This window comes from Python bivittatus, unplaced genomic scaffold, assembly GCF_059951505.1.
Source record: "Python bivittatus isolate LINGU-HERP-01145 unplaced genomic scaffold, Pbiv_v1 ctg000480_np1212, whole genome shotgun sequence".
NCBI lineage: Eukaryota > Metazoa > Chordata > Lepidosauria > Squamata > Pythonidae > Python > Python bivittatus.
The window spans coordinates 85,149,087-85,170,113 of record NW_028277075.1 but is presented as its reverse complement, the minus strand read 5'-3'; the positions used below and the strand labels follow the sequence as shown (position 1 = coordinate 85,170,113).

Genomic DNA, 21,027 nt, shown 5'->3' with positions numbered 1-21,027 from the left:
TATCACAGGAACTCTTAATAAAGCTACTCTCCATGAATTAATCTGAGGACCTGTCAAAGGTTTTATCCCCAACCTGTGAATTCCCTGTTATACATATATGATGAAATATGTAAAAATATGTATCTGTTTTAACTGAATCATTATTTTATCTAATATTGGGAATAATGGGAAAACCTCTGTGTACTTATTCCATATCTCAATTATTTTTTCCTACTATTCTAACATGTCCCTTGGTTTTGAAGGAAAGACTTTAAAATAAAAACATTTAAAAAGAGCTCTAAGTGCTTTGGCTATTATCAGAATTAGACATAGTCAAATAGGGCTGTACCATAGGTTTATTTACACTGCAACATCATGATACTATTTTATTTTCCTTTTCTAATAGTAGCCTGTAATGTGGAACATGTGTCTTTTTTTTAATTATTGCACAATTTATGCTGTTATATAAATATAACATAACTACTACAAGATCTCTCTTACTTTGGAGTCACAGTCAGTTTAGATTTCATCATTGTAAATCTAAAACTGGGATTGTTTTTCCTTGTGCATGTTTGTCTTCAATCTCAAAGAAATAAACAGAAAGATAGAATAGATGCTTCATTAGAGAAATAAGAACATTGGAACAAAGCCCTTCATAAGAAGGTTGTCATATGTGTGTGTGTTTTAATGTTGTAAATCATATATGTGAACATTATAATTTTTTTTTTCTGAACACAAATGGGGTTTTGTTCTGTGTGTGTTTTATAGGAGACCAGTAAGTAAACATTTTTAACCCTGAATTTCATTGCAGTAATGTATTAATACAGGCCAGAATGGGTGAATTGAAATGCCTGGTATTAGAAGATAGTATACATATAATGGGTATAACTGAAAACTGTTGGACTAGAGAAAATCAGCTGGCCATGGTTATAACTGTTTACAGATTCTATAGGAAAGATAGGGAAGAGTATAGTGAAGGATGTATTACCCTGTATGTAAAAGAGGCTGTTGAATTAAATTATCTTGACATCCCCAAAGTGACAGATCATTCAACAGAATTACTCTGGGTAGAAATACCATGTCATAAAAGTAGGTTGATCCTGGGGGTGTAACATTACTTCCCTTAACCAAGTTACTCAAAGAGATCTGGAAATGAGGGAAATTAGAGAGGCATCCCAAAAAGGAAGTCTTGTAATTATGGGAGATTTCACTTATCCACACACTGACTGCGTAAATGTGTGTTCAAACCATGACAGAGAGGTAAAATTGTTAAGTACTATAAATGACTGTGTGCTGGAGCAGGTGATCATGGAACTGACAAGGGAGGGGACAATACTAGACCTATTCTTAAATAGTGCTCAGGACTTGATGAGAGAAATATACATATATAGTTGAACCAATTGGGAATAGTGGCCATAATGCAATAAAATTCAATATTCAAAGAAGCAATAACACAAAGTCATATTTGACTTCAAAAAAGGGAACTTCTCAAAATTGAGAATGCTAGTGAAAAGGAAGGTCAAAAGGGCAAGCTCCCTCCAAAAAGCTTGGTTTTTATTAAAAACCATAATAATAGAGGCTCGGACACAATGTATTCCTAAAATTAGGAAAATGGCCCCAAAGTCCAAAAAGCCCTGGCTGGTTGACTAACTTTATAAAGGAAGCTAGTAGGGCCCAGAAAGTATCATTAAGAAAGTGGAAGACTTGTCCTAATGAAGAAAACAAAAAGAAGCATAAACTCTGGCAAAAGAAATGTAAAGAGACAGTGAGGGAGGCAAAAAGAAAGTTTGAGGAGCATAATGCTGAAACTGTAGACAGCTGAAAGATTCTTCAAATGCATTAGAAGCAGGAAACCAGCCAGGGAAGCAGTTGGTCTCTTGGATGAAGAAGGAGTCATAGGTGTGCTAAGAGAAGAAAAGGAAATTGCAGAGAAGCTGAATGAATTCTTTGTTTCCATTTTCACAGGAACAAAATTGGAGGAGATCCTTGAGCTTGAACTCCTGTTCTCAGGAAAGGAATCAGATGAACTGAGCCATAGTGGTGACAAGAGAAGAAGTGCTAGGCCTAATTGACAAATTGAACATGAACAAATCACTAGGCCCCGATGCATCCACCCAAGGGTTATTAAGGAGTTTAAAGCTGAGATTGTGGACCTTCTAACCAAAGTATGCAACCTGTCTCAACTCATGGCCTCTGTAGTTGAGGACTGATGGTAGCCAATGTAATTCCAATTCTTGAGAAGGACTCACGGGGAGATGCAGGAAATTATAGACTGCCAGTTTAACATTTGTTACAGGGAAGATAGTGAAAACTGCTATGAAAGATAAAATTACAGACCTTGCTCAAGGGTACCTAACATGGCTTCAACTAAGGGAAGGTCCTATCTAATTAATCTCCTACAGAGTCATTGGGAGTCAGGCAGCATACAAATTTGATTAATAAATAAATACTAGAGGTTTTTTAGGGTATTAATAAACATGTGGATAAGGGAAGCCACAGGATATCATCTACTTTGATTTTTAAAAAGCCTATGATAAAGTCCCTCAGCAAAACTTTTCAGTAAATTTAACAGTCGTGGAATAAAAGAGTGGGTCCTCTTGTGGGTAAGCAACTGGCTAAAGCATAGAAAACAAAGAATTAGGGGTAAATGAATGTTTCTCACAATGGAGATATGTAACTAGCAGGGTTGCCTAGGGTTCTGTCCTAGGACCAGTGCTTTTTAACATTTTTATAAATGATCTGGAATTGGACATGACTAGTGAAATAGCCAAGTTTGCTGATGACATTAAATTGTTCAAAGTGGTAAAAACAATAAGGGACTGAGAAGAGCCCCAAAGAGATCTCTGCACATTAGGGGAGTATGCACCAAAATGGCAGATGTCGTTCATTGTGAGTAAATGTAAAGTGATGTGCATAGGTGCCAAAAATCCTAACTACTCATACAAGTTAGTGGGATCACAGCTAGTACTGGCTGGTGAGGAAAGAGATCTTGGAGTAGTGGTAAACAGTTCAATGAAGGTGTCAATAAAGTATGCATCCACTGTAAAAAAGGCCAATAGCATGTTAGACATAATAAGAAACTATTGAAAATAGAGATGCCAATATCATAATGCCCTTATATAAATCAATTATGTGACGACATCTGGAATATTGTGTGCAGTTCTGGTCAATGCAACTCAAAAAAGATAGAGTGAAGCTAGAGAAAGCTCAGAGAAGGGCAAAGGTGATCATGGGGTTAGAGCAGCTTCCCTATGAGGAAAGGTTGTGACAATTGGGGCATTTTAGTCTAGAAAAGAAAGAGAATAAGAGGGGGTGTGATTCAGTCTAGAAAAAGAATGAGAGAGGGCATGATTTAGGTGTAAAAAATTATGCATGATGTTGTGATGGAATGTATCTACGAAGGAGAGGGGTGCTGTGGTGGGTTGCAGTAGAGAGCAAGGTTATAAGGAAGGAGGGGGTGCATTCCAGGAGGGCAGGGAGACAAAAGACAACACAGTTCAGAGCTGGGGCATGGGAAGTGTAAGAGGTTCAGGATAGCCATTCCCTAGAATCTCCCAGGGTATATCCACTGGTTGCAGTAGGATAGATTTAGTCTGGCAAGATTCTATCTATATGGTGTAAGCAATAAAAGAACTGAATTTGGATGAACTGTTTCCTTGCTGTTCTTGGATTTGGCCTGACAGGTGTGGATAAAATGAACAAACAGAAGCTATTTTCCATTTCCCAAAATACTAGAACCAAAGGTCAACTTTTTTTTTTTTACACAATGCATAATTCAGGTTTGGAATTCGCTATCACTAGATGGCTACCAGCTTGGCTAGCTTCAAAAAAGGGTTGGACCAACACATGGAAGTAATGGGGATCAGTGGCTATTTGCCTTCATGGGAATGTGACTGCCTCTGAAGCCATCTGTTGGGAGACTAGGGGGCTTCCTTGTACAGTTGGTTGGCCACTGTGAGAACAGACTGCTAGACTAGATGGGCCAGGGTCCGATCTTGCAGGGCACTATGTATGTTGTTATGTTCTTACACAGTGCATAGGATTCTATAGGTATTAATAATTGGACTGATACAGATTGGACTTTTGAAGTTTTGCCAAAGAATCCATTAAATTGAGAGCTTTTGATATTCTGATGAGTAAGGTGATTTGTATATATAATTTGTTGATGGCTAGTTTTCTTTTATGCTTTTAAAAATAGCTAGACTTTCTCTGTGTTTAGTTTTTTATTTGTAATTTTTCCTCCCATTTACAGTGCTGTATTCCAATGTTGATTTAGAAAAGCTCCTATTGGATCTCACCTGTGAATATTATTGGGCCTCTTGTTCCCATCATTCATTTTGTAGATATTTCATGTTCCAAATAATTAATATCACAGCATTTCTGAGTTACTTGGTCAGTAAAAGTTGGTATAGGTATGTAAAGGAATGTAGAGGTGACCTTGGTAAAGGAATGGATGAGCCATTAAGGGAGGAGAAATGGCAGCTCAGTCTTGGGAAAGTGGAAAGCATGAGAAAGAAACTCAAAATAACCCCACCTTGATTCTGATTGGTATAAGAAAGGCAGAGAAAAACTTTGATAGGCTTTTGAGATTGATGTTACCCTTTTGAGATAGATGAGATCAGGGAACATACACTGCAAGGATTCCAGGAATCAACTGCTATGTTATTGTAGGATATAATAACAGAACCTTGAAAGCTTATCAGAGTTTCTCTCTGCCCCATCTTATATCATACAGAATCAAGGCAGGTTTATACATTCCTTCACCAAGGTTATCTCTACATTCCTTTTCAGGATAAGACTGGGCAGGCAGTCTGAGGGAGCTACAACTCCCATCAGCCAAAGTAAAATTGACAGTGCCAAGGAATGATAAGTATTGTAACCCAAAATATTTGAAGGTTGCCCGTAGATTAAGGAATAAAATGCTGTCCTATTGTATGCTGAATAAAATCATTCTTTGTTTTTTGATCTTTACAACCTTTGGATCAGCTTTCCATTTGCAAGTAGGTCAGCTGATAACTGCAAAATAAGGGTTGTAGGTGTAATCCAGCTTTTATGATGAATAGTTTAAGACTCTAAGTAGACTCAGGTTCCTGACAGCCTTGCTGTGCTATTACTATCTGGAGGCTCTTTGTTTCTTCCACTTTAAGAATACTTACCTGATAATTCTGGGTTGAGGCAGGCATGGTTGTATCCTCTCTGCTTGCTTTCTTCTTTCCAATTCTGCTAATTTTTCTGTACTGCTTCTCTGAAACAGCTCATAACTGGTTAGTAGGATGCATTGTGACATCAACAAGAAAGCTGCCAATCAATGAGGTGCTCTCTCCTCTAGTTTTGTTAGGTTTCAGTTCTGATGATTTATTGGTTGAAATGCTTCTGTAATTATTTTGGCTGCTCTTCTTAAGATAGTATTTATGGAAAATCTAGTTTCAGCTCTGCCCCCTTACACAATAGCCTATATTAAAAATTATACATCTATAATCAGAATGACTGATTGGAATTTTAAGTACATACAAAAACTAAGTTAACATCTAATTGGTATACAGATAGTCCTCGGTTACCGACCACTCATTCAGCGACTGTTCAAAATTACAACGATGCTGAAAAAAAGCGTCCCTCAGGCATGTGATCACCATTACAGCCAGTATGCCTTGTCCTGTGCCTGACCTGTGTTTTTTCTCTCCCCCCATCCCACAGAGCAGATTGATTGGAGAGAAAGGGATTGCAAGAAAGTAAGCTGTTTGCTCTTCTACACATCGAAAGCAATTTGATTGCACTGGCAGCCGGGCTGGGAGCTGCAGGCATGATACGCAAACAGCTTACACTACTCTCTTGAAATCTTTCTCTTCATTCTCTCTGGTCTACGGGGGGGAGGGGGGGGAGAAAAAGCAAGCAATTTCAGTAGGCCATCTCTTTTGCCTGACCCTTCCCTGCTCCCCTGCAGAGTGGAGAGATTGGAAAGGAAGAGATTTCAAGAAAACGGTTTGCTCTTCTACCCATTGAAAGCAATGCAATTGCGCAGGCAGCAGGAAAGGGTCAGGCAAAGGAGAGATTGCCTACAGAATTCACTTGCTTCCCCCCCCCCCTTTGTGGAGCAGAGAGATTGGAGAGAAAGAGATTTCAAGAGATGAGCTGTTTGCTTGTCTACACATCAAAAGCAATGCGATTGTGGGAAAGGGTGAGATAAAGGAGAGATTTTCTACAGAAATCACATACTTTTTTTCTCCCCATCCCCTCTCACTGAGTGGAGAGATTGGAAAGAAAGAGATTTCAGGAGAGTGCTGTAAGGTATTTGTGTAGGGTACCCACTGCAGCGGGATCACATTGCTTTCGATGTGTACAAGACAGTAAGCAGGCACTGGAGCATTCCAAAGGGCGGGGGAGTGGTTAGGAGGCAAACAAAAGCCAAAGGTGTGAAACTGACTAGTCTTGTCTCTTTCCAGCCGGAAAGCGCAGTTGTGGTCCCATGATTTCCCACTTAGTGACCGTTTTGCTTAGCGGCAGAATTGCTGGTCCCAATTAGGGTCATTAAGTGATTACTATCTGTCAGCTGTATGCCAATTCAGTGTTTCACTCTATTAAATTCTGTTTTTCTCATATGAGTTTTTCCAACTCCTTCCAATACTTCCTTGCATTTTTGTATCTAACTTCTCTATGCTATATCTTATGTTCTTTTTGTGTGTGCATTGTTTCAATCTTGAACTTCCAAAGCAGTCGCTGATGTTTCTGTCTTCCAGGGATCAGGGAATTACATATTTAAACCATTCAGAACTTCCACAGACACACAATTGTAGTATTAAGCTATTCAAGACCCTTTTAGGTAGTAAATTATGTAATGTGCTCAACAGTATATTTCTTTGTAGGCTGTGTTTAAACAGGAATGGGTCTGTTTACTTGCTTGCAAACTAATCTGTGAGGCACTATGGGTAAATAATAAAAATACCCTGATGACATTCTGTTTTAGATTTGCTAAAATGATCTTTGAAGCTCGGGAATCTGTTACGCTGGCATGAAGTTCCAGTCCCAGTTGTGATCTCAAGTCGAGGATTACCTGTAGAATGTATTATTCTGTACCTTTTTAATTTCTGCTTTATATTTCAACAAGAAACACAAAAGATACATTTCGCACATTAGTCTAGCTTGACTGCTGTATGTTGCGTATTGTCCATACCTGCAGAGAGGGATGTTTTGCAAACCGAATGCCATGACTTTAAATGGTCACCACCTACCTTATATCATGAGAGTTTGTAAAGGTGATCTCAGTTCACAAAAGACAAAGGTTAAGCAAATCATTGGTAGACTTGAATTTTTCCCAAGTATTTGCTATATATTCTCTAGTTCCAATTCTGTTCATTGCCAGAACCTTCCTAATTCTGCTTCTCTGCAGGTGATTTATCTTTGTATTGGCAGGCTCCATAAGTTACCTCATGCCCGCCAAATGCTTAGGAGTTTAATTCCCATCATCCTCACCATGCCCAAGGGTAAAATATTAAAATAAAATAACTGGAGGGCATTGGTTTAGAAAAACAAGGTGTTTTTTGTGTTAGATGCCTGCCCAGATTTTCAGGAGGGGAATATACCTACAGAATATTGCAGACAAATTGCGATGTCTTAGTTGGCAAATTGCAAATCTTTAATGTACATAAGTAGGTCAGGACATCCTTTCTCTTGAACAACTTTTAGGTCCAAGGACTGAAAGTTGCTAGAAAAAATAAAGATTGGGCTCAGAGGCTTACCATCTTCCGTTCGATAATAGGACATTTTTGCAACTGTGAATAATTGAATGTTATTTGTTACTTTGTTGACCTTGCTTTTTAATAATTTTGCTTAGGGGAAAAAAAGAAAGGAAGGAAAAAAGCATGCTAGTAGCTAATTGGGAGAACTATTTAATAAACAGTAGAAATCAGCCACTCACACCATTGATTTGTTGCAGAAATTGATGTGAGTTTTCTTCCTGTCTTTGTAGCATTGAGAGGGTAGTGTTGCACATTTAAGGGCTTTAATTTCAGAAGGAAATCTAATTGGTATGTTTTGGTTTTGAAGCAGGCTATGCAACAGAGCTTAGCAAAATAAGCTGGTATAAATTTGGAGCAAAACCTTGGTGTTGTGGACTCTGTACTTCTAATGGTGGTTTGTAGCAGCTCTGAGACTGCATTTCTTGCTTGTAATATAATCAGTACTGCTTTAAAACAGGGCTGTTTTGTAAGGTCCATTGCATTAGATTGGTGGCTATCAAAATGTTTGGTATGCAAATTGCCAGGAGGACTATGGAATCTATGCCTCTTCTAGAATAAATAGCAGAGTTGTCAGTCTTTTCTTCTCAGTTGTGTGTGATATTAGAAAGATTGTGCCATTTTTCTAATAGTGCTGTTTTTTCTCCTCTTTCTCAGAACTGAGGTGTAAGTAGAACAAAACAGATTTTCCCCCATGAATGCTTTGACTTCCTAAACAGGAAGTTATGAACTCTCCCACAAAAGCTGTTATAGTAGAAATATGGCTTTGCTTCTCTGTCCTTTTCAGTCTACTTCCTCTGCATATAAAATAAATAGACCATCATAACTATGTAACTCTGTACATTTTAAGCTTGAAAGAATGCTTTCCAGCTTTGTGGAGATTGTCTTATAATCATTTTCAAAAACAGCTCTTATAGAATGATGTAACACTTCAAAATAATCATGGGGAAAATCTATATATGTGGTCGTTAAGAATCAACACTGACTTGATGGCACCTAATCCATCAATACTTCAAACTTGTAGTTATTGCCCAGTTTGTGCTTCTCCCCCAGCTTGGTTGAATTCCTTTGGGCAGGTTAGGGGGAAAGGGGGCTAGATGAAATAGGTCAGGGCACTTAGGTCAACATTTGCATTATCATAACAAATGCATTTTGGGGAACATACATTGCTAATGCAGTGAGATTTTTAAAGGCTCAATTAAACAAACATTTTTGCATATCTCAACATATAAGCAGTTTTGAGAGGCACAGAAGATAAACACTTAAGCACTCCTTTAGTTAAACTTTTTTCTTGTTGTTAATTATGAATGGTCTTTTGAGGTAGTGAGTTTTTGGATATAAAAGTTTTACTCATAAGAAATAACACAGAGTGACAGTACCTAAAGTGAAACAGCACTAATTTATAATTGTACTGATAGTAATAAAACCTACAGTGACATCAATGACATACAGTACTGTGCAAAAGTTTTAGGCAGGTGTGAAAAAATGCTGTAAAGTAAGAATGGTTTTAAAAATATATATTGTAATTGTTTATGTTTATCAATTTACAAAATGCAAAGTGAGCAAACAGAAGAGAAATCTAAATCAAATCAATATTTGGTGTGACCACCCTTTGGCTTCAAACCAGCATCAGTTCTTACACTTGCACACTTTGTATGCTTGCATAAAGTCAGGGATCTTGTAGGATTAGAGTCATGTGTATGATTAACCAATTATACCAAGCAGGTGCTAATGATGATCAATTTCATATGTAGGTTGAAACACAGTCATTAACTGAAACAGAAATAGCTGTGTAGGAGGTTTAAAACTGGGTGAGGAACAGCCAAACTCTGCTACTGAGGTGAGGTTGTGGAAGACAGTTTCATGTCACAGGTCATACACAAAGCACAGCAACAAGATACAAAGTAGTTATACCAGCTCTTTTGAAGAAGCACAAAGAAATGGGCAGTGTTGAGGACCGTAGACACAGTGGTTGGCCAAGGAGACTTAATGCAGCAGATGAAAGACAAATCATGCTTACTTCCCTTCGACATCGGAAGATGTCCAGCAGTGCCATCAGCACAGAACTGGTGAAAACCAGGGGGGGCCAGGTACATCCATCTCCTGTCCAGTGAAGTCTGGCCAGAAGTGGTCTTCATGGAAAAATTGTGGCCAAAAAGCCATACCTCTGATGTGGAAACAAGGCTAAGCGACTCAACTATGCATGAAAACATAAGAACTGGGTTGCATAAAAATGGCAGCAGGTGCTCTGGACTGCTGAGTCAAAATTTGAAAGAGTTGGCTGTAGCAGGAGGCAGTTTGTTCGCCGAAGGGCTGGAGAGCGGTACAGTAATGAGTGTCTGCAGGCAACAGGGAAGCATGGCAGAGGTTCCTTGCAGGTTTGGGGCTGCATTTCTGCAAATGGAGTTGGAGATTTGGTCAGGATCAATGGTGTCCTCAGTGCTGAGAAATACAGGCAGATACTTATCCCTCATGCCATACCATCAGGGAGGCATGTGATTGGCCCCAAATTTTTTCTGCAGCAGGACAACGACCCCAAATATACAGCCAATGTCGTTAAGAACTATCTTCAGCGTAAGAACCAGGAGTCCTGGAAGTGATGGTTTTGCCCCCCACAGAGTCCTGATCATCGAGTCTGTCTGGGATTCCATGAAGAGACAGATGGATATGAGGCAGCCTACATCCACAGAAGATCTGCGGTTAATTCTCCAAGATGTTTGGAACAACCTACCTGCCGATTTCTTTCAAAAACTGTGTGCAAGTGTACCTAAGAAGAATTGATGCTGTTTTGAAGGCAAAGGGTGGTCACACCAAATATTGATTTACTTTGGGTTTTTCTTCTGTTTGCTCACTTTGCATTTTGTAAATTGATAAACATAAACAATTACAATATATATTTTTGAAAGCATTCTTACTTTACAGCATTTTTTCACACCTGCCTAAAACTTTTGAACAGTACTGTATATCTTCATGGATTATAGTTGTTTTCATCCAATGTGTGTGGCATTATCCTGAGGTATGGTATTTTTATTCAGTCATGATTGTGGAGTATGCTACTATAATCAGTCAGATCAGAGAGAAGTTAAAAGCAGAAGTTAAAAGCATAACAGCAGTAATTATTAACTTTTTTATAGTTGATTATGTGCCATCAAGTCAATGCTGACCCTTAACAACCACATAGATCTTTTCCAGGATGATTTTTCATCAACCTGGCCTTTCAGGTCTTCCAGTGATATACCCAACACCATTAAATTCAAGTCCATCCACCTTGCTGCTGGTTGTCCTCTTCTTTCCTTTCACCTTTCCCAGCCTTGTAGATTTTTCCAAAGAGCTGGATTTGGATAATGTATCCAAAATACAATAATTTGAGCTTGGTCATTTGTGCCTGGAGTGAAAACTCTGGATTGATTTGTTCTATGATTCATTTGTTTGTTTTATTGGCTAGCCATGGTATTCTCAGGACGCTTCTCCACTACAGGTAGACCTCACTTAACGACTGCCCTGTTTGGCAACTGTTCAAAGTTACAATGGTGCTGAAAAAGTAATTTTATGACCAGTCTTTGCACTTATGACCATTGCAGTGTCCCTGCAATCATGTGATTGAGATTCGGGTGCTTCATAACCAGCAAGTGTTTATTACTGTCAAAATGTCCCATGGCCATGTGATTGACATTTGCGCACTTCATAATCGGTTTCCAACAAGCAGAATCAATGGAGAAGCCAGCAGTAAAATCTCAAGTCATGATCATGTGATGTCTCCCTTAACGACCGTGGGCGATTCGTTGAACAACCATGATAGAAGTGCAGTTGTAAGTCTCTTGGGGTCACATGATGTCTTGCTTAACGACCATGTTACTTACTGATGGAGTTGCTGGTCCCAGTTTTGGTCATTAAGCAAGGATTATCTGTACAGCATTCAAATGTTATTTTCATAGTAACCATTCTTAAAATTACTGATGGTTATTTTTGAGTTACTAAGCAGATGAGATATAATTTAAAAAGTTGTTATCCTGCCCAAGCCCTAAAAGATGGTGTTGACCCTCACTCAGCTGTTTTGTGCTGAAATCCAGCTTTGAAGTTCCCTTGTTCAAAACTGTATTAAAGTACTTCAGTAGGCTAAATTACCTTGTGTTTAGTCTTTTTACATGTTCATTTGTGATGGACTTTAAATACAGTGGTCATTCTTCTTAAAATTAAAGTTTGGAACTAAGATTTCTGCTGATGATTTCTAGAGTGAATCAATATGTTCTATTCAATATAGAATAATTATTCACTTCCTGTATATATTGTTGTTATTTACATTGTCATATGCATTGTTAGCGAAAATTAAAACATGGTGCATTTGAGTACTTTGTGATTGACTAGTAAAAGAATTACACTCTTATGATTCTGGCTCTCTTGAAGACTATCACTGAGCAGCTAATGTTACAAGACCACAAATGTTTGTTGATGTCTGTAAATCTCCCCACTTTCTGATATTTGTAAAGTGATACTCTTCAGCTTGTACAAGAAATTTAAAAAATGGGTAAAAATGAAGATGATGGTTAATACAGGAGACATCAAAAGAATTAAGCATTTTTTAAATATGCAATTATTTAGTGAACAAAAATACAGTATTTATGTGTAAAATGTAATATACACAAAATACTATAAGTTACTGATTAATTTGATTCCCATGAAATAAGAAATCTTTGCATTCTACAGAAATAATTGAAATTCAAACTGAGTGATTGCTAACAGGTATGTCTTTTTGGAGTGGTGCCTGCCCTCTAGAACATTTTGCCCCTGACATGTATGGCCCCAAATCTGTTGGCCTTTAAAAAGGCATTAACAACCTGGAGATTGCCTTGGGTACTGGGGCTGGGATGATAGGAGTCCCTTCTGGAGGAGGGTAATACTTGCAAGTTCCTGCTTGCCCATTAATGGTGTTTTCATTTAAATGGAATTGTTTGCTTTTAGTTATTTTTGGTTATTGTAAGCTGCCAAGAGTCATGGTGTTTGACTTGGGTGGGCATATATGTTTCTCAAATAAATAAATAATTGGTCACTGAAACTATTTTTGGATCATTTTAATCAGGATTTGAATTTAATCACATTTGAGTCTGTAGAAGAGGCTCTTAGTCTTCTGTGTAGGATTTCCACGTATAATTAAGTGAAAATCCTGCACAGAGGATTATGAAAGATTTTTATGTATTTAAATGGGATTAACTGAATACAATAGCAAATACAGTACATGTTTACAGTTTTTCAATCCTGATGTCACTATGTATAAGTGAACTTTGACAGTGAGAAGAAATATTAACTTTTGAACCAGAATTCAGATCTTATCCAAGCAATTACACAGCCACAAAAATTTTCACAAACTTGTTTCTTAAAATTGTTTACACATGAAATTACTCCTGCAGCAGGCAATCCTCAATTTCATCCCAGGATTACTCTATGTAAAAAATTTCTGGTTCCCTTTCTTAATTGCTCCAGTTTTCTGCCACAAATATTTTATCATCTGCTCCAAGATTTATGCTATACAAATATATCCCGTTCTATTGTGCACAGGCAATTAGTTCAGTCTTCTTCATTCATAAATTTCACACTTTCTGTGTGCATTATTTTGATCTGAAATGGCTCCTTGGGGTAGGTGCACAATACAGTATCAACAGTTACACATGTGATTCAAAGGCTTTATTATATAAAAAAGAGATACTGTATATGAATGGAAGATACCGCAAATTGATAGGTATATAGTTTTGGATATGCTTTCACACATTATGACAAGGTGACTCAGGTTAAAAATAGGTATTTAGCAGTCATTTTTAGTTAAGCATTGTAGTTGCTCATTTAGGAGGCCAGTTTCCAATTATACTGATTTACTTTGTTGAAAGTGCCTAGTAAAATATGGTATATTCATTCACAGTTTTTTTATTAAACTTTAAAACAATTTTGTATAGTTCACTGTTGATATTAGGTATGGAGAGGTGTTTAAATCTCTTGGCTGGAACAGTTTTTCTGACCATTTAAGGTACTTTACATAGAGCAGGAAATAATAATTCAGATTTGCAAGACCCACTTGCAGCTTCTGATTTCTAAAACCCTCCTTTAGGTGTAGCTCTACTAGGAGTGCTAGCCTGTTGTGAACTAATAAGGGCTTAGATGATTTCTGATATTGGCTCTAGTTCTTTGAAATCCCCTCTTTATGTAAGGGCCTGAGTTCTAGCTATGCAACTTAGAAAAAATAGTCAAGCCCTCAACTTCCTGGAGAACTGGAATGCTCAGCTGTTGCCCTATAAAGCTTCTTGAATATGATACAGGAATATTTGTTCTTTGTGGTCTACTGGGTAGAAATTAATTTTGTGTGTGTTTGTGTGTGCCTGTCAAAACTTTTCAAGCACATCTGTTTCTTGGTGCCATTGCATCACTTATTTGTGTTAGAGCTGCATCATTCCCATTATTTGTCAATGAATTCTTTCAACTTGTTGGTGGCACCTGGTGACTGTTAATAATTGCTACTCAACTAGATGGCAGCATCTAACTAACTTTGACCGAACGCAGATGGCAAAACACTTCTCTGTTGCTGCCCGGAAAGAGACAAACTTCGCTTGAGGAAGATTTTTCATTAATATAATTCCTATGAAGCAGTACAAAGATGGATACTGTGGGTCTACCATATATGAGGAGATAAATAACATGGAGTGTGTCTGCTCTGTGATGCATACACTTTACTTATTCTTTTTGGCTGCTGTTGCGCTTGGACATTTGTTTGTTGGAGAGAACTTGCCCATTCATAAAATGGCTGCAGTGGGGGAATGTAACAATTACAAAGCACCAGTGTACAAATGTCCTCCCTATCTACTGCAGTCCTTCCCCAGTATGCTTCCCAGTAATTCTGCTTAATGTCTATATAAGCAGGCATACCACCATTTTTATTTTCTGAGAAAGATTATGGGGCAAAAGACATTTTTGGAAATAAATAAAGGAGATTGGAAGCTGGAATTTCCTTTTCTGCATTAAATGTTCTTTTAAAATTAAGAGTTTTTTAAATGTAAAAAACAGATGGAGCAAGGAGCCCAGTGTACACCAAGAGAAGCTTGGTGTGGCCCACAAAGATCTTGTTAAAGACAACAGGCTTTAGTTATTTGGCAAGAAAAGGTTCAGAATGTTGTGCTTGAGCAAAATAATAGTCTCCAGTGATGTTGATGATTTATAACATATACTCAGAGTCCAAGAGTGTGCACCAGTTCAAAAAATTTTAAATGTGCTTTTCCTTAATTAATAGTGGCCAGTGATTTATTTACTTAGTCCAATTTTTAAAGGTATTCTTTTAACCTTAATCAACAGCCATTTTCATAATGAATAATAGTTAAAGAGCCCAAAAAGCTTTCCTTAAAGTTGGAAACCTTAAGAGTATTTAGTAATTTAATCTTTAATATTGAAGCTTTATAAACAACTCAAGAGGTGCCCAGTAATTTATTACTGATCCCAATAGTTTATGCATCAGTACAGTTTGCAGATTGGTAGATTATTTAAAGCACCTCTATTCTGAATCAACACTACAAAGACAAACAAGGAGCAAGTGCTTGCAGCAGTTTCTGACTTAAGAACATTTGACATTTGTGCTGAGTTACGAAGTCTCTTCTATTACTCTATCAAATATGAAATTACAGAACATCTATGTGAAATATTTTAACTGTTGTTATTTGCCTGTAGCTGATGAGCTCTGTTCTTATATTTGCCACAGTGATCACATGGAAAACATTTCTGGCTATTTAATGAAGTATACAAATCTTGTAACAGGCTGGCAGTACCGGTAAGTCTAATTTCCCAAAATGTCAGTATTTCGGATAGAATAGCTTTATTCGTCAGGCAGAAATTGTTATTAAAATGCTGAGAAACACAAGAAAATCGAATTGTTTTTGTTGCGTTTTAGGAAAAAAAAATAAGCGAGTGAAGAATTGTTTCAGCAATAATCTTTTATTTTAGTGCAAGTATTTGATTTCCTGAACTGTAAATTTTTCATTAAACGAGAGTGCTTCATGTATTTTACCCTTCAAGAGATGATGCAAAGGAAAATACAGCTATGAAATATATTTGAACATTGAGGTTGTAGCACAGTTACTATTATAAGCAAAAGAAATATGATTTTGGATATATTATTGGACTTTTGATCAGTCATAGTGTTTACAAGATAAAAAAAAATATTTAAGAATGTAGCTCATATTTTGAGACACTTCTGGGAGTAAGATTACAGTAAAATCCTATGTACTATAAGTTTATTCAGAAACAAGATTCATGGTTTTCTTTTGTAGTTTATTCCCTAGTAAAGATATATAGGAATTTGCAGTCTTGGTGCAACACAATTACAACTATCTTTTTTCAAGTGAGTATTTGGGTGAATTTGAAAACAAGATTTGAACATTTGGGCTTTTTTTTCAAGTTTACAAAGGCTTTGGGGAAGCTAAGTTTTTGCTCTTGCTTATCTTCCTCCTATCTTTCCTACTACAATAAAATTGTTATGATATGACAAGATCTTGGGAATGCTTGTTCTCTTTGAAATACTCTGAAATATGGTCTTAAACAAAAACAAAAAAAACCACATGTTTTGCCTTCAGGTCTCCTTTTTCCCCTCAGTGCTTTGAGTTCTGTTTGTTGAATATTAGGGATCCATATTCCACCTGTTCCTGATATTTGCAATGTAAATGGATTCTTCAGTCTATGAACTATATTTGAAATCCCAGGATGTGCATAATCTTGTTGAGCTAAAGATGCTCATTTTATTATTGGTTAAACTATGCCCATATAAAACCATTGCATTTTTGGTATCCAGTAGCTTCTAAATGGAGTAGTAACTGTATTGATTTTAGTGACGCTACCATTGTAATAAAACGAAATCTTCTTAAGTAACAGTAACATGATTTTTTACCACAGATTATATTTTGTGTAATGTGTGACATTGACAGTCATCTCATTTGTCCGCTGAAACTCAGTAACTGGGCTAAAAATAATGTATATTTTTATGATAATAATAAGCACAGTAATATTTTCCTAGTCTAAATTGGCCCATAGAACAGCCATATCATATGGCCTGCTATTGCTAAAATAGGGATTTCTTTCAATCAGTGATTGTAGGCTAGCTTAAATTAGGGAAAAATTTGAAACATTACTTTCGCTTATTGATGTCTTCACTGCTTCTTATATAAAAATCTCAGCTGAGAAATAAGGATATATCAATAGCTTTGGATCCTGATTCTCTATGATCTCTGTAGTTTCCAGCTTCTTCTGTTTATATCAACAATTCATGACCCTAAGGTTAAAAATCTCTGAGAATGTGCAAAGTCCTATTTAAGAATGGAAAGATGAAGTGCCTCTGAACATGTAACTACAGTCATTGGGAGTCAGACGGCATACAAGTTTGATAAATAAACGTACAGATTTTTTGTGTGTGTCAGGAAGACTTCCTTGTTTGTCAGGGGACCAAAGAGAAGGTTCCTGTACTAAAACTTTCCAGCTTCAGCTTGCGATGTACCAGGGATATTACTTTGTGCTGGCCGATGGGTCTGAATGGCAGACCACACCACACACTCTTCTGCTTCATGGAATTTTGAAGTCTTTCAGCAGATGCCTCAGCTCTAATAAAAGCCTCAAAACTGAAGCCATTCCTCTTATTTCCTACAGACCATTTTTTGGTATTCCAAATATTTCCATCCTTGTGTTTATTTTTTAAGGGTTGTCTTATAATATGGTTGGTTAGTTTTGATGTATTACCTCATCATTCACCTCCTTGTTGTTTCAGGGGCATTATGTAAAGGTTGCACAAAACAGAAAGATCACCTGCTTAACCCCAAAGGCCAGGTCCACATTTTTCCATCCCCAAATGGAAGTTGCAGAATGGCAGAAGGCAGCTTTTTCTCATTTGGCCCCTCCCTGTGCAGTCCCCAATGCCACCTTCCACAGATTATCTCCCATCTTTTGGCAGAAAGATTATTGGGCATAAGTGGCTGAGAGGCAAGAATAGTTAAAACTTATCTCTCCTGTCTGCAATATATGTTTCATACTTCCACTCCAAAAAAATATTTTTTTTTCAGAGCAAGGCATATTCCTCTAAAGCAGGAACTAAGTCAAGATCCAGGCTGTATATGACCTCTGTTTAGATCAATGTTTTTCAACCTTGGCAACTTTAAGATGTGTGGACTTCAACGCCCAGAATTACCCAGCCAGTTTGCTGGCTGGGGAATTCTGAGAGCTGAAGTCCATACATCTTGAAGTTGCCAAGTTTGAAAAACACTGGTTTAGATGATAACTTGTGCAATGGTATCGCCTCAACACTGGAAAAACAGCGAGCAGCCCTCCCCTCTTTGAATTGTGCTGTACAATGTCAGCATGGGTACAGCACGCTTCCCTGCAACCCAGAATCTTCACCTGGATGTGAAGTCTTCCAAAGGAACTGGAATCCTTCGCTATTCAGATTTCAGCTCACATTGAAGTGTTCAGGACTTTTCAAAGGCTATGTACAGTCACTTGTAAGAGAAGACTACAGTCTCATGGATTGAGATTCATATGTGGGCATATTGCCTGACAAGCGCTCAAATTTGGAAATTAGCTACATGTTTGAAAAAGGGGGGGAATTTCTGAATTTGCTTTTTCTTCACCATTATAGGTATTTTGTCTTAAACAATGAAGCTGGCCTCTTGGAGTATTTTGTGAATGAACAGTCCAGAAACCAGAAACCTAGAGGTACCTTGCAGCTGGCTGGAGCTGTGATATCTCCTAGTGATGAAGATTCTCATACTTTTACAGTGAATGCTGCTAGCGGAGAACAGTATAAACTGAGAGGTAGAGGTTTTTTAATAGTTCCTTTGTAACAGTACGTTGTTTGTCCACTAGGAAGCAATCTTGCTGCTTCTGTGGTTACTGATCTGTACTGGCCTTTGCTTTCATTCTGACTGAATTCAGGCAGGGCATTTGTTGGTATAGAGAAAGAGAGAGAAGCAGGCATTTTATAGAAAATAAAATCCAGGTATTTATTTAATTGGGTTAATCCATAAAACAGTAAGATTTCTGAGAAACTCAAGACTGCAGGCCTTCATAGAATGTTTTCGTTAAAAAAAAAAAAAAAAAGTGGTTGTCATACTGCCAGTAAAAAGTAATTTGAAGATATCTGCACCCAATTCCTCACTAGCTATCAACCTTTGAAAACAGTTACCAGCTGGTATAATTTTTTTATAATAATTTTTATTAAAGTTTAAAAATACAAAGATAAAAAACTAATACTAAGAAAAATATAAAAATAAAAATAAAGAATGCAGAGAAAAAGAAAAGAAGAAATAAAAAAGATATATAAAGAAATGACTTCCCTCTTCATCAAGAAAAGTGCAAACAATTTCAGTAACTTATCACCTTCTCTGACATTTCAGCAAAAGATATCTTCTTCCCATATCTCGTCTCTTATCTATAAGCAAATTATAAATCCTCATCATTCAGTCTTAATCAGCAAAAGTCCATCAAGAGTTACCAGAAATAACAACATATACAGTACTGTGCAAAAGTTTTAGGCAGGTGTGAAAAAATGCTGTAAAGTAAGAATGCTTTCAAAAATATATATTGTAATTGTTTATGTTTATCAATTTACAAAATGCAAAGTGAGCAAACAGAAGAGAAATTAAATCAAATCAATATTTGGTGTGACCACCCTTTGGCTTCAAACCAGCATCAGTTCTTACACTTGCACACTTTGTACGCTTGCATAAAGTCAGGGATCTTGTAGGATTAGGTCAGGTGTATTATTAACCAATTATACCAAGCAGGTGCTAATGATTATCAATTTCATATGTAGGTTGAAACACAGTCATTAACTGAAACAGAAATAGCTGTGTAGGAGGCTTAAAACTGGGTGAGGAACAGCCAAACTCTGCTACTAAGGTGAGGTTGTGGAAGACAGTTTCATGTCACAGGCCATACACCATGGCAAGACTGAGCACAGCAAAAAGACACAAGGTAGTTATACGGCATCAGCAAGATCTCTCCCAGGCAAAAATGTCAAAGCAGGCTGGGGTTTCAAGATGTGCTGTTCAAGCTCTTTCGAAGAAGCACAAAGAAACGGGCAATGTTGAGGGCCGTAGACACAGTGGTCAGCCAAGGAAACTTAATGCAGCAGATGAAAGACACATTGTGCTTAGTCCCTTTGACATCGGAAGATGTCCACCAGTGCCATCAGCACAGAACTGGAGGAAACCAGTGGGGCCCAGGTACACCCATCTCCTGTCCAGAGAAGCCTGGCCAGAAGTGGTCTTCATGGAAGAATTGCGGCCAAAAAGCCATACCTCCGACGTGGAAACAAGGCTAAGCGACTCAACTATGCATGAAAACATAAGAACTGGGTTGCATAAAAATGGCAGCAGATGCTCTGGACTGCTGAGTCAAAATTTGAAAGATTTGGCTGTAGCAGGAGGCAGTTTGTTCGCCGAAGGGCTGGAGAGTGGTACAATAATGAGTGTCTACAGGCAACAGGGAAGCATGGCAGAGGTTCCTTGCAGGTTTGGGGCTGCATTTCTGCAAATGGAGTTGGAGATTTGGTCAGGATCAGTGGTGTCCTCAATGCTGAGAAATACAGGCAGATACTTATCCCTCATGCTGTACCATCAGGGAGGTGTGCGATTGGCCCCAAATTTATTCTGCAGCAGGACAACAACCCCAGATATACAGCCAATGTCGTTAAGAGCTATCTTCAGCGTAAAGAAGAACCAGGAGTCCTGGAAGTGATGGTTTTGCCCCCCACAGAGTCCTGATCTCAGCATCATCAAGTCTGTCTGGGATTCCATGAAGAGAATCCATGATTTGCTTTGGGTTTTTCTTCTGTTTGCTCACTTTGCATTTTGTAAATTGATAAACATAAACAATTACAGTATATATTTTTGAAAGCATTCTTACTTTACAGCATTTTTTCACACCTGCCTAAAACATTTGCACAGTACTATATATTTTAACCTTAATCCAATCAGTTTCATATTCCCCTTAAACTTGCATGAAACTTCTTTGGTCAAGAATAGAAGGAAACTCACCCAGTGTAATGAAAGTTGCCCTTCTGAACGTTCTTAACATCCAAAAAGTCATCAACAAGCAATTTCCTAAAGTGGTTAAGAAAGGAAGTATGTGAGCCCAGGGTCCTTTTGAAGGTACTGAACTGCAGCTTAGGCAAGATGACTTTCCCCTGGCTCCCAGAACTCTAAAACCCACCAGAGACTCCTGTCTTATGGTCTCCTTGCAGGGAGCTGCTGTATGGAGTGCTTGTGGGCAATCGTCCTCTCCTTGCTCTGGAGAGGAGTTCTGA

At 37.7% G+C, this 21,027-nt stretch overlaps 1 protein-coding gene across 3 annotated transcripts in view; it reads left to right on the top strand.

Moving 5' to 3' along the window:
- The window catches only part of OSBPL11 (oxysterol binding protein like 11), a 73,323-nt gene that overhangs the window by 13,876 nt on the left and 38,420 nt on the right, over positions 1 to 21,027 (top strand). For all 3 annotated transcript variants that reach the window (XR_015797183.1, XM_007427967.3, XM_007427965.3), the window contains exons 2-3: positions 15,442 to 15,510; positions 18,358 to 18,533. Coding sequence is in view for 2 of the 3 variants with exons in the window: in XM_007427967.3 (XP_007428029.2) it covers positions 15,442 to 15,510; positions 18,358 to 18,533 (245 nt within the window). In the remaining variant the exon portion in view is untranslated. The remainder of the gene's footprint in view (positions 1 to 15,441; positions 15,511 to 18,357; positions 18,534 to 21,027) is intronic.